Raw genomic sequence first — 13,838 nt, forward strand, 5'->3', positions numbered from 1 at the left:
AAAACACAACACTTTAGAACACAAATAACCAAGAACACTCACTTTTTATTGACAAGTTTTACATTGGATGAAGGAAAAAAAAATTTGGCAAAACCCACTTTCTGTGGGAATATTAAAACCTCCCCTGAAAATGTGACATTACTGCCTGTGCAGGTGCAGGAAAATATTCCCACTAATCTCCAGTCTTTTTATTTTTAGCAAATGTAAATTCTCTATACAGAGTTTTCCTCCTTTCTTTAAAGATAACACTTTGGAGGATATTTAACACCAGCATTCAAACCACAGATTAGCATGAAAAAAGTCAGACAACAATATATACCATGACTAAAAGTTCTTAAATACATATATTCAAGGAATAAGTTTACCTAACAGATGCAGGGCAAGCCGTGACGCAGGCATGTCCAAACTGTGGCCCTCCAGCTGATTTGAAACTACACATCCCAGCATGCCTTGCCATAGTTTTAGCATTCCCTAATAGCAAATCTGTGGCAAGGTATGATGGGACTTGTAGTTTGACAACAGCTGGAGGGACATAGTTTGGACATGCCTGTCCTAATTGTTTAACTACATTTATTTAGCAACGGCCTTAAGCCAATTGCATTTTAGAATATGGTGATACATGTAGTTCAACAACTGGAGAGCCACCGATGGCAAGGCCCTACAGCTAGGAGAAGTTGAACAGAAAAAAAATCCCTTTTTTCTTATATAAAACAAAAAACCCCAATTGCATTGCGTTAATAAAACAATACTGTCAAAACAATTAGCATTTGTAACAGAATGCTACCTTATATGTAAACAGATTACAGAACACTTCTAATATACCAGTTCTAGACCTGGGATAGGATAAACAAGTGAGAGGGTATGGCAAGAGCAGATTTACCTCCCTAGCTGCCAGGATACTCAGCAATGCAATACTGGCAGCCAAAAGTAACCTGCAACTGTAGTATAAATATTCTGTAATGTTGGATATGGAACAGGTGTTTGATAATGTATTTTGTACTTTAGAGCAACATTTAAATGATCATTTGCAGGTAGAGTAATGGCCCTCCTTCCATTACTGATGGATTCTAGTAACATCCTATCCCCCTGAGGGCTGGGGAATTAGGAGTAACATGCTTAAAAAAATTTAGGTACCCCGATCCTGACTGAAAACTGGTGGGACTGGCAAATCTGGGATAATTTATATATTTTCAGTTTCCCCAACATCAATGACCATTGATCAGGTTGGAGAAATGCTTGTATTTTTGAACAGATTATTATAATACTTTCGATTTGCATCTTGTTCTTAGGGCTATGCTACTGTAGGTGAAATAAATTGGGCTTATTTTATAGAACAGTACAAGTAGAATTAGGCAGCACCCCATCCCACCAGCTGGCACTAGCCTGACACAGCACAGCATTATCCTGCACTGGTATATGGTCGTTAGGTCCACATACATTGGGTCAATCACTGAAGATAGACAGGGCTTGGGTTGACATATGAAAATGGTTGACAGGGTCAAAATGTCAACGCAAGCATTAGGTCAACAGTTAAAATGGTCAACATGAGTTTTTCATTTTTTTTGAGCCGACAGCTGGTATTTCATGCCCTCGTGGAAGGGGAATAAATTAGTGTGCCGAGTGTAGCAAGGCATGCAAGGGGACGTGGTGCACAGATACAGTGTCCCTGTCAACATTGGTGAAAGACCCATGTCAACCCCTGTTGACATTTTTGATGTGTCTACCTAAGCCCTATCGACCTTCTGTGGTTGAGCCAATGCATGTTGACCCAATGACCCATTGCACCTGGACTTCTATCAAATAAGCCCCCATGTGTTAGTTTGTTACAGGCAATTTTGATTTCTAGTGACTGTATAGAAACATTATTAAAAACCGCTGATCAGGTTGGAGAAATGTTTGCATTTGATGATGTAATATTCAAAACGACCACAATGCACTAGGGTCCAATTTTAAAGAAACCCTCCTTCCCAGGTCACCAGAAATAAGTGTATCCAATTATAGCTACAGTATATATCTTATGGGGAAATTCGTTTACTGGCAAATATGCCTGGCCAGTTTTACATCACCCACTGTAAAGTGCGAGAATGAGATCATGCTCAAAAGTGTTCATTATCCCATAGCGAGCATTTTTGGGTGAATTGGACTACTGTTGCCAGCATTCTCCCAAAATCGAATGCCCCCTCCCCCTTAGTATCACTCACTGCTTAGAATACACCAGGCATAATTGTAGACTGGCTCTACAGACACGCCAGTATATGGATTTTACTACTACCTAGAGAGGGCCACACAAGCTGGAAAGGCATGCTGAGCTTTTAGACCTGGGGTAGCCAACTCCAGTCCTCGAGAGCTACCACCAGTTAATGTTTTCCAGGTCTCCTCACAGAATCACAAGTGAAGTAATTGGCTCCACCTGTGGTTCATTTGTGTCAGACAGTAATGAGTGCACCTGTGCAGCAGCTAGGTGATCTAGAAAATGTGAACTGTTGGTAGCTCTCGAGGACTGGAGTTGGCTACCACTGTTTTAGACCAACCTCAGGCCTTTATTGTGTGACTTGCCCTTAAATTTACACCTAATCAATGGTACGCTTTACACCTCAAAACTGCTAAAATGAGACCAGGACAATAAAATGACCAATACAATATACAAACTGACTAGTTAAAAAACAATTTAGTGCATAGGATGTGCAAACAAATACAGGTTTTTGTCTTCAACTGTATCCATCCCAGTCCTAGAGTAACTCACATTAATGGTTTCTCGGGCCTCTGACATTCACCTTTCCTGAGTAGCCAATAATGGTTGCCTTTAGCGTGTTGGCAATGTTTCTACTTTATAGAGGCTTTTGTTTTATTGCTTTGCTATTTAGTGCCATGTGAACTATGCTGTAGATAAGACTAGGTTTACCTGTAACGAACATTACTTCCAGTCCCTACTCCTGTGAATGTACCCCACAAACTGCACACAAGGAGAATTTTAATTTATTAAGAGCTATTTGCCAGAGTGAGATTTGCACAGCTTGACCAGAAAAGTGGGAAGACCACACATGCCCAGCCCAGTATCCAGTCCATAGCTAAACACCATATAGTCAACATTCAGAAAGTTGACAGTTTTATTTTTATTTTTTTAACTTTTCATAGTCTACCATCAATGTGGGCTGGTTGGGCGGAACAGTTACTTAGGGTCTATGTTATGAAATCTACAAATTGACACCAAAAAACATGAAAAAAATTCATGTTGACCTTTTCATGTGTTGATATTTTGTCAATCAACCCTTTATACCATAACCTCTCATCCCACCTTACGAAATAGCTTGCCTGCTGCACAGTCTGGGAGGAAGTGCGTGTTGGGTTCAATGCTCTCCTGAACACTAAGGGATACATCTTTTATTTGTGCTAAACCTATAGTACACAAAAAGCTATATAGTAAAGCTATAAAATGTTAAGTACAGAAGACAAAACTCCATTCTCTTGCCGTTCTATCTACACAACTAGTGAGCACACAGGGAGTTTATACGTCTAAGCTGCACTATTTAGTGGACCATAGTGCATAGGCTGTATTGGGTGCCTTTTAAACTGCCAATATTACTTGCCAATTCAGAAACTGGATAGTGCAGAGAACAGATTATTATAATAATACTTTCGATTTGCATCTTGTTCTTAGGGCTATGCTACTGTAGGTGAAATAAATTGGGCTTATTTTATAGAACAGTACAAGTAGAATTAGGCAGCACCCCATCCCACCAGCTGGCGCTAGCCTGACACAGCACAGCATTATCCTGCACTGGTATATGGTCGTTAGGTCCACATACATTGGGTCAATCACTGAAGATAGACAGGGCTTGGGTTGACATATGAAAAAGGTTGACAGGGTCAAAATGTCAACACAAGCATTAGGTCAACAGCTAAAAGGTCAATATGAGTTTTTCATTTTTTTTTTTTGAGCCGACAGCTGGTATTTCATGCCCTCGTGGAAGGGGAATAAATTAGTGTGCCGAGTGTAGCAAGGCATGCGAGGGGACGTGGTGCACAGATACAGTGTCCCTGTCAACATTGGTGAAAGACCCATGTCAACCCCTGTTGACATTTTTGATGTGTCTACCTAAGCCCTATCAACCTTCTGTGGTTGAAGCACTGCATGTCGACCCAATGCACCTGGACTTCTATCAAATAAGCCCCCATGTGTTAGTTTGTTACAGGCAATTTTTATTTCCAGTGACTGTATATAAACATTATTAAAGACTTGTGGTAAATGAAGCTTCACAAAAAGGAAATGGGATTTAGCGCTTACCCTTTTAAAAACAAACACAGACTGAAGAGAATAAATTGCTTCCACAACAGCAAAATGCAATCGCTTTCCATATAAATCTCTATTATGGGACCAATATACATTTTGAAATGCTGATTTAGCAAACAGATATACTCCTTTTGTTAATATAAGTCTTTAAAAGCAAATTATTATATTTTATATCGACACAACTTCAATCTGGAATCCCTCTTCTGTGAGTAGGTAAAACAGCCAAGTAACATCTAACAAAACTGGAGAAAATAATACCTTTCACACATGCAGCCAGAGGTCAGGTTTTTGCACTTGGAAGTTCCATCAATTAGGGATTTCTGCATGTGTGAAAGGAAATAATCCATGACCCTGCTCCAGACCAGGGTCGCGCAGCGTAGATCCGGAATATTCCCAGAACACGTATGCCAGTAAGCGGTATCAGTGATCCCATAAAATGACTGCGGTATAACATGTCTTTGTAAGGACCCACTTTGCGAAAGCCAAGCTGCAGTCTGCTTGGGATACTACTTCTACCACATAATGGTGGCTTTGAGGGTCAAACAAACATAATGCACTAGCTTGTACATTCCTTCCTTCAGCTATTACTAAATGATTTCCATGTTGCTAGCAATCCCCTGCTATACAGCAAGTACTTTATTTTAATTAGGTAAAGTTGTTTATTGATGACTAGTACACAGGCCTGCTCCTAACACAGTTGTATGCAAAGAGCTCATGGCACAGAAAATAACTGCAAGGTAAACACTGCTGGAAAACCGAGCAGGCTAGCAGAATACTAGTGGCAATATTTAGTTAACTGAAGGAAGTTACAATTAAGCCCAGCAATTAGTCATGTGAAGATGGAAAACCACCTGCATGTGGGATTGATTGCCTTCATAGTAAATGAGTGCACTTCCTTTAATGCTCCCAACAGTGACAGATCATGAAAAGGGTGTTGTAACAGCAAGGATGCGTACCCCTCACAAGACTGGCACACTACAAAATACTAAAGATTTAAAAAGGAGTGTAAAAATGGGGACTCTACGTGACCTATACCCTGTGGTGTTGTCAACCTCGTTTTGACCTTTAAATTCAATATTAGAAATTTAAAATGGGAAGGGAGAGAGGGGGGAAATCACATGAAGTTGTCGCAGGACAGGAGGGTTACAAATAAGAGATGGGCATGCAGCACAGACCAGCTCACTCACACTCATGCAGTTGCTTGCACACACACCAGGAGTGTGAGGGAAATCTCTCTGAACACAGGGAAGAGAAAAGTGCAGAGAGGGATGGAGGGAGGAGAGCTATGCGATGATGTTTGACATAAACTCAATGAAGCGTTTGGAATACTGTTCCGGGTTCACCGTGGAGATCTCTGCTCCAGCCTGGAAGAGACAGGAAAGAGATAAGGGTTTGGTGAAATGCAGGCTATAAACCATTCCTACCTGTTTGCCATCTTGCACAAGCTTACCCCGTGTTTGACTGTTTTTGCAGCATGCGCAGCTTTCTTCTTGGCATCGTATGGTGTTAGAATGTCTATGATGGCCATGAAATAGACTTCTTTCTTAGGGGCACCTATTAGACAGTTTAAGATAAATATGTAGTTAAAAGTGGGTTGTTTCTAGACATTAGTTAAAACACTGCATACCAAATATGGACAACAGAGTTAACAAATGAATTAACCAAGATACAAACTTTAAAAAAAAACACCACCCCACAACATAGAAATCATTTGGGGGTGGCCTAGCTGAGAGAGGGAGAAGTCGCATTTCTCTGAGCTCTGGCCTATCTTCCTCTTCCAGTGCCTTTACCCCTTATTTCTAGCTCCCTAACTGACCCCCGGCTATCCATCTGCTCTCCTGACCTTCCCAACCTCCCAGCAGTCTGTACTGCCAAGCTGGGGGCCAGATTTCTCAGTCCCTGCAGGTTGCGGCCTGCCGCCTGGGCCTTGATTTTGTCAGATTTCCATGGACCCGCCGATCACTCACAAGCTGTATAGCCCCTGCAAGCAGTTACCTGTAAGGACCTGTGGCTTGCACTTGTTTGTACACAGGGCTATGACCTAGCTGTGCTAGGTCAGGCTCTTCTACAGCGTGAGCGGTCATCGCTGTGTGCTGAGCGACTGGCGACCAGTGAGATTGATGGTCACTGACCATCAATCTCGACCAGCGACGGGAATGCACCATTGCCGTTGCTATAGCCCCCCCCCCCCACACACACACACCGATATAGTGGTATTTTCCAAGTGACTTTGACAAACTAAGCAAAGTAGCTTAGAAAATGCCTTAATATCGGCATATGTGTAGGCTCCATAATACCCAGGCTCCATCCAGTGGCCATTATGCTCAACTGCAGTCACAGAGATCTGGGTTTTCATGTTGTCTTTATGTACACCAGCCTGCATTTGTGTTTTACCTGAATACTTGGAGCTATGTGGTCCGCCGATCCAGGGACCTGAACTGCCTCTTGGAACATTGGTCTCTAATTAGCTCCTCTCCCAGCCACACCATCATGCCATGACCCCCTGAATTACCCACACAATATGGGGACTGGTGGCTGTTGATATACCCCGGATCATACTTCTAACAATGCAACAAGGATTTACAAATTTTTCTTGGTACCTCGGCTGACATTGGTCATGCGTTTATTCTTCTAATGAGGAAATCTAAGAAAGAGGGGCAAACTCCTGCTTACAAAAAACTGGTGACAACACTTTACAGCCCAACCTGCTCCATTATCTCCAACCTGAGCATGAGGTTGCCCACTCTCCTCCCCCATCACAGTCACTATCGGATGACGTTGGAAACATGGCTACCTCTGCCCCTATTGCTTCTTCTGAAGGAGCCAATGTAACTATGGATGATATTCTTGCTCAACTACGCTCCCTCCACATGAAAAAAGACCTCCTGACTAAGAGAGACTTTATTGACCTTGAAAAGAAAATAAGGGACATGGTCAAATCTGAAATAGCATCCCTCCAGACAGACATCTCTCAAATTGGCCACAGAGTCTCTGACATTGAGGATCATACTGAGTCGGTAGCTTCTTTTCAAAAACAACTTTATGACATGCCTTACTTCAAACACAATAAATCTAGGATCAGTCTCGTCGACAAGATGACTTGGACAACAGGGAGAAGATACAACTTGAGGGTCCAAGAAATACCAGTAGATATACAGGGTCCTGGAATAATGGATGCCCCCACTAACATCTTTAATGAACTTATTGAAACAGAGACAGATCATGTCATATTGTTCGACTGGGCTTTGCACCCTAAAGGACTTCCCTCAGGGGGTCCAAGGGACATCAGCTGCAGTCTCCACTATTCCCACGTCAAAGAGGAGATTCTTCTCAAGGCTCCTAAATTGAATCACCTGGAGTTTAATAACAGAAATACATATTCTCCCTGACCTTTCCTGGCAAACACTCCAACAATGCCACTCCCTCAAACCTCTTACAGAAACTATCAAAGAAAAGGGCATTAAATTCCGTTGGGAATTCGCTTTATGCATTCAGGCCATGGTGGTCATCAGTTGCTCTACAGACTCCTGGAGATTTGGATAACTTCTGCTCCGTGTTAAACATAGCTACACCCTATTAAATAGAAAATGCTTTTCTATAACCGCTTAGAGCCTCCTCCAATACCCCCTTCTATGCATGTATCCTGGACCCCAGTCCAGAATAGAAAACAGGGGGCCTCTGTTTCCTCCGAGTCATTCAGGCATTGGGACCCGACATGTTTTAGATTTGCTATCTCGCATTAAGTTCAGATTATGTTGTCTCTCTACGTGTGGTGATGTTGACATGTTTCCCAGTTTGCCACCTTCTGTGAAATTGTTCTCACACATCTCTTTTGTTATACGAGTCTCATTAATGTTAGAATATGCACCACTTAAAAGGTACTGGTTTCCTAGCACGGCGCCCACGATATTAAATTGTAGGACATCGAATCGCATGCCATATGCCCACATGCGATTTTAAATTGTATAAGCCCCAAAATGATTTTTAATTGTATAAGCACCCTAATGGGTGCTTACAATGTTAAATGCACCCCCACTTATCAACGACAACCCGAAGCGTGGCGAGCGCAGCGGTACGCGTCCTCCGACCTTTTCATACCCCCACTATCCACGTCGGCATGGAGTTGATTTTATATAGTGTGGCCGCGTATTACTTTACATCCGCTGCGCTCGCCACGCTTTGGGCTCACCACACTATATAAAATCAACTCCACGCCGACGTGGATAGTGGGGGTATGAAAAGGTTGGAGGACGCGTACCGCTGCCGCTCGCCATGCTTCGGGTTGGCGTTGATAGCAGGGGTGGCGTTGGGGGTGCTTTTAACATACTAAGCACCCATTACGGTGCTTATACAATTAATTATCTTATAGGGGGCACATTTAACATTGAAAACACCCATTAGGGTGCTTATACAATATTAAATCGTATACCATTGTATATAGCATACAATGCGATGGTATACAATTTAAAATTGTATAACATCGCATCACATCCCATCATATGGCTTATATATTTTTTTCACCTAGTTTTCTCCATTTACTTTTCATTCCAGTGTCTTCACTGCCAGGCCCCAGTTGGAGTTCAACAATACCCTGCATTAGATTTTGGGCCGTGGGTGCCAGTCTGTGTGGTCCATTGGCGGATTAGTCTTCACGTTTCAATGTTCTTTATGGTTTTTACTATTTTTATTGTCTGCTTTTTTTTCTTTTTTCATCTCTGCTATAATCCGGTTTGTTTTCTCCCCTTCTCCATTTTTCCCCAACTTCTGTACTGACCTCACTTCGTCCAGTCCTCCATTTACCAGACGATCTGCAGACCTTCCCAATTAAATGGGGAGTTATTGTCGCCTTTCTTAAATGCTCTAATTGTGCTGACCCTTTATGCCACCCTCTGAACTTAAGTTTTGCTCTCACAACATGAAAGTGCACGACTTCATCCACGACTTCCCTAAATTAATTAGTGAACTATTTTTTCCCACACATTTTCTGTAACAATAACCCTTCCAGCAAGTCCCTCAGAGGTGGAATTTTACTCTCCCGTTGCCTGCTGCTCTCCGACCTCACTCATGTTGTACTGGAAGAGGTCAAATCCTCAAATGTAAAATCTTTAAACAAACAATACACAATTGCTAAGGTTTATGCCCCCAAAAGAAATCAGAGACAGTTCCTCTCTGAAATATTACACCAATTGGAATCTATTATACCTGCTTATGGGAGGGTCTCTTCACCCTACGATTGAGTGCTCACACCCATCCTCTAGATGGATGACCCATGACCATCGACGCAACAAACGTCTTTTATGCAAATATCAACTTATGGACCTGTGTAGAGCTAGTCACCCCACCTCACACTACATATTCACATCCAGAATATTTTCTAGTAGACCACAGATTTTTACATAATTTCCGCTCCAGCTCGATTGGCCATATCTCGGTCGGACCACACCCCTATATATGCATTTGTTACACTCCACATTTCCCCCTCTCAGCCTTGGATTTGGGGGTTTAATAAATGGTTTCTTTGCGTCCGTACATGCACTCTGAACTTGTTTCGGTCATCGCTGACTACATCTCTAATAATCATACCCCGGGCATGAGTCCAGTTATGCTATGGGAAGCCCACAAATATGTGGTTTGGGGCAAGTGTATACCGCTCATGTCAAAACTGGAAAAAAAAGAGCAGACAGCTCAAAGGCTAATTGGATATAACTTTATGTCATCAGAAATGTTATCAATGGGACAACACACCAAGCTCATTGCTTGCTCAGGCTATACGGGCCGAAAGATTGCAATCTTATATTCACTCTGTTCATAATGGGAAAGACCATGCTGTATTATCTTGCAGAGGTGGAATTCCAGAGACTTGATGAGATGGTGACCTTTACTCACTGGAACAACCTTTAATTATTTAAAGAACTACAAGTGGCCTTATCTACTACCCCAACCAGGAAGAGTCCGAGCCCAGCCAACTTTTCAGTGGGCTATTACAAGGCTATCAAATCAACCCTCCTCCCCTTGTTTTTAAAAGCTGGTAACTCTCAAGAATCCAGTCCCCCCCCACCTCAGTAATACCTAAAGAGAGGGACCCTACTCCAGTGCTCTAGCTATCGGCCTATACACCTTTTAAATTTTGATGTCAACCACTTTGCTAAATTACATGCGAATCAATTGAGCCCCCTTATCCCTGGGGTGGTACATGGAGATCAGGTGGGACTCATTAAGGGTCGAGAAGAAAAGGACAATACATCTAAGGTCATCGACCTCATCCATATTGCTTGCTCTGGCGCATCACCCGTGGTTCTCCTGTCAGTTATGGTAGTTTAGATCTACAATGTCTAGGTCAACAGCCCACTAGTCCACAACAGACCACTAATTGTCAACAGTCAAAAGGTCAACATGGAAAAGGTCAATATGAGTTTTTCTTTTTTTTTTTTGGGAAGGCTATGTCGACATGGACACCATCTAAGTGTACCGCGTCCCCTGATGCTTGGTTCCTTGCTGCGCTCAGCACACTATTAGATTTCCCTCCACGCCGTAGTGGATGGTAGGGTATGAAATACCGCCTGTCAGCACATGCCGGATCAAAATTCTGTAAAAAATAAATAAATAAAAAATGCAGGTCGACCTTTTTCACGTCAACCTTTGCACCCTGTCGACCTAGGGTCAATCCATCATGAGTCCGGATACCCTCCTGTCCACCATTGCAGAAAAGGCCTTCAATAGGGTGGATTTGCAGTTTATGGAGAGCCATCTCTAGCACCTACTGGTCTTAACAATATTTTAGCATTGTAAAATTCCCCCTCAGTGAGAGTCCAAGTAAATGGCGCCCTCTCAGACTTTCACAATACGGAATAGTATGTCTCCACTGGTGTTTGTACTCTATATGGAAGCATTAGTAAGGGCAATTTGAGCCAACCTGTACATACATGGTGTACAGATTAAAGACATAGAATACAAACTGGTGCTTTATCCTTGCCATATTACCTGACCCGACGACCTCCCTCTCAGCCCTCATACAAGAGTTGCATAAGTTCAGCTCGCTGTCCAATTTTAAGATCAAATACAACAAATCGGTTGCCTTAAACATCTCTGCATCACAGAATCAAGATGCACTCGCTTTCCAGTGGTATCCATCTAACCTCAAATATCTGGGGAACGCACAGAAGCCCCTTGTGAGCTCGGTAGCTCATCATGGGTTCTATTCTCTATCTATGGGGGTTGTGGACCCTCACGAGGGGGAATAGCCTGTTAGGCAGTTGAACAGTTGGCAACTGGTGAAATATCACCAACTGAAGGTTTTATTTACCAAGATGGGAGTTCTATTGAAAATGGGATGTTGCTCATAGCAACCAGATACTGCTTTTTAAAGTGATTTGTTGCCCATAGCAACATCTTATTTCCAATTGAACGCCCATCTTAGAAAATAAACCCCTTAGTATCCAAACCTACCACACACTTATGCAGATTCGGCATACAACAGAGAACTAGTAAACAATCATATCCTGGCTTCCAATCACTGTATAAAAGCATGGCTTTTACGGCAGGAGTCCATTTCCTTCATGCTCTAGAACAGGCATTCCCAACCACGGTCCTTAAGGCACACCAACAGTGCAGGTTTTAGTGATATCCAGGCTTTAGCACAGGTGACTTAATTAGTATCATTGGGGTAGATTTATTAAGCTTGGAGAAGAGATAAACTGGAGATAAAGCGGAGAAAAGGTAAAGGGGCAGATGTATTAAGCATGGAGAAGAGATAAAGTGGAGATAACCAAGGGCACTGAGGGCCCAAAGGGCTCAAACATATGTGCAGAATATAATAGATATTGATGGTAAACGGGTACACACCTTCACGCAGATTGCAGCAGCTTTTGAAGCATATTACACACGACTTTATAATTTAAGAGGGGACTGTTCTCCACCAGACAAACTGTTACTCTAACAGGAGATTAATGATTATCTTACATCAGTACGATTCCCAAAACTCTCTGATGATGACCTGTCACTGCTAGAACAGCCTTTCACTATAGAGGAGTTAGACCAGGCTCTTTCCAATACCCCTTCGGGGAAGTGTCCTGGCCCAGATGGGTTCCCGATTAGTTATTATAAGTCCTTTCGCTCAACGCTTATGCCCCTCTTCCTAAAGGCATGTAACGCTGTCTCCGGGGAGACTAGCTTCTCTCCACAAAGCTTGGAGGCACACATCTCCATCATCCCCAAAGAGGGGAAGGACCCAGCCCAGTGTTCGAGTTATAGACCCATCTCACTTTTAAATACAGACCTGAAGCTCTTTGCCAAGCTTCTTGCCTTGCGGTTTGGACCCCTTCTCCCTGAGCTGGTTCATGGGGACCAGGTGGGCTTTGTTACTGGTAGAGAAGCAAAAGACAACACAACCAAGGTGATTGATTTGATCCATTTCTCAAAACTTGGGGAAGCCCACATGGTCCTCTTGTCCACCGTCATTCTGTGGGTACATCCCCCCGTGTCCTTCCATGGCTTCAGAAGATCCCTATAGTACGGCACCTGACCCTGACACCAACACTTCAATGTTGGATCAGGCACAGGCATCTACAGTTTTTTGACCCGGGTGTGACACTTCTTACTCCTTTTATCAACAATCCTGAATTTCCCCCAGGGTTTAACTTACGAAACCTTTGCAGTCTTTACTCAGTGGATGTGTCTTACCTGGGCCAACTGGTGGATAAAACTGGCTTACGTTCCTTTGCAGACTTGCACAGGGATGTTGGCCTTCCGAGAGGTCTTTTTTGGTTCTATCTTCAAATCAGACATTATGTCTCTTCTCTCCCTAAACGGGGTCAAGGCTGGGAACCAAACCCTTTTGAGTCATTATTTCTCTCCCAGGAGCTTCCTAGGCACTTGATTTCAAAATTTTACCAAGTATGTCTGAGTAACCTCCCAAACCTGACACCTGCCTTCACTGAGGCTTGGCATAAGGAGTTGGATCGAGGCCTCTCGGGGGACCAATGGACCCAAATATTTAAATTTGTCTTTGCCTCTTCCTCATCAATTCAGACACTGGAAACCCAGTATAAAATAGTATCCCGCTGGTATAGGTGCCCATCTATACTGCATAAAATGAATAACACTTGGCCAGACATCTGCTGGTGGTGTGAGCAGTATTAGGGCTCAGTGCCCAATTATCCAGAAATATTGGCGCCAGATTCATACCATTTCAGAAAAGATTACTAGTTCCTCACTTCCCTTTAGCCCGGAATTTTGGTTGCTTGGTCTTATGGATATGCCCATCTCCCGATTTAAGAAATCTCTACTGAGGCATCTGTTAAATGCTGCCAGGGCAGTTATTCCTTGTCACTGGAGATCTGCGGCGCCCCTTCCCCTCTCACACTGGTTTCGTAGACTGGACCTTTACATGTCTATGGAGGATCTAACGTCCTTTTTGAAAGATCCCGCACAGACCTTTACCACTACGTGGCTCAATTGGCTCACATTTAAAGAATCCTCAGAGTATTCCCGCTATGTTTCGACAGAACAGGTTCAGGAGTCATAATGGTCTTAAGGCATTACCCTTCCC

The 13,838-nt window shown here is 43.0% G+C and overlaps 1 protein-coding gene across 1 annotated transcript in view; it reads right to left on the minus strand.

Annotated features, from left to right (window-relative positions):
* Positions 1-25: 25 nt before the first annotated feature.
* Positions 26-13,838, minus strand: part of PIP4K2B (phosphatidylinositol-5-phosphate 4-kinase type 2 beta) — a 35,320-nt gene continuing 21,507 nt past the window's right edge. Inside the window, exons 9-10 of the mRNA XM_083147143.1 lie at positions 5,742-5,845; positions 26-5,655 (exon numbers count right to left, since the gene is read on the minus strand). Coding sequence (XP_083003269.1) covers positions 5,575-5,655; positions 5,742-5,845 — 185 coding nt within the window. The 3' untranslated portion in view covers positions 26-5,574. The remainder of the gene's footprint in view (positions 5,656-5,741; positions 5,846-13,838) is intronic.

This window comes from Crinia signifera, chromosome 6, assembly GCF_055691185.1.
Source record: "Crinia signifera chromosome 6, ASM5569118v1, whole genome shotgun sequence".
Classification (NCBI taxonomy): domain Eukaryota; kingdom Metazoa; phylum Chordata; class Amphibia; order Anura; family Myobatrachidae; genus Crinia; species Crinia signifera.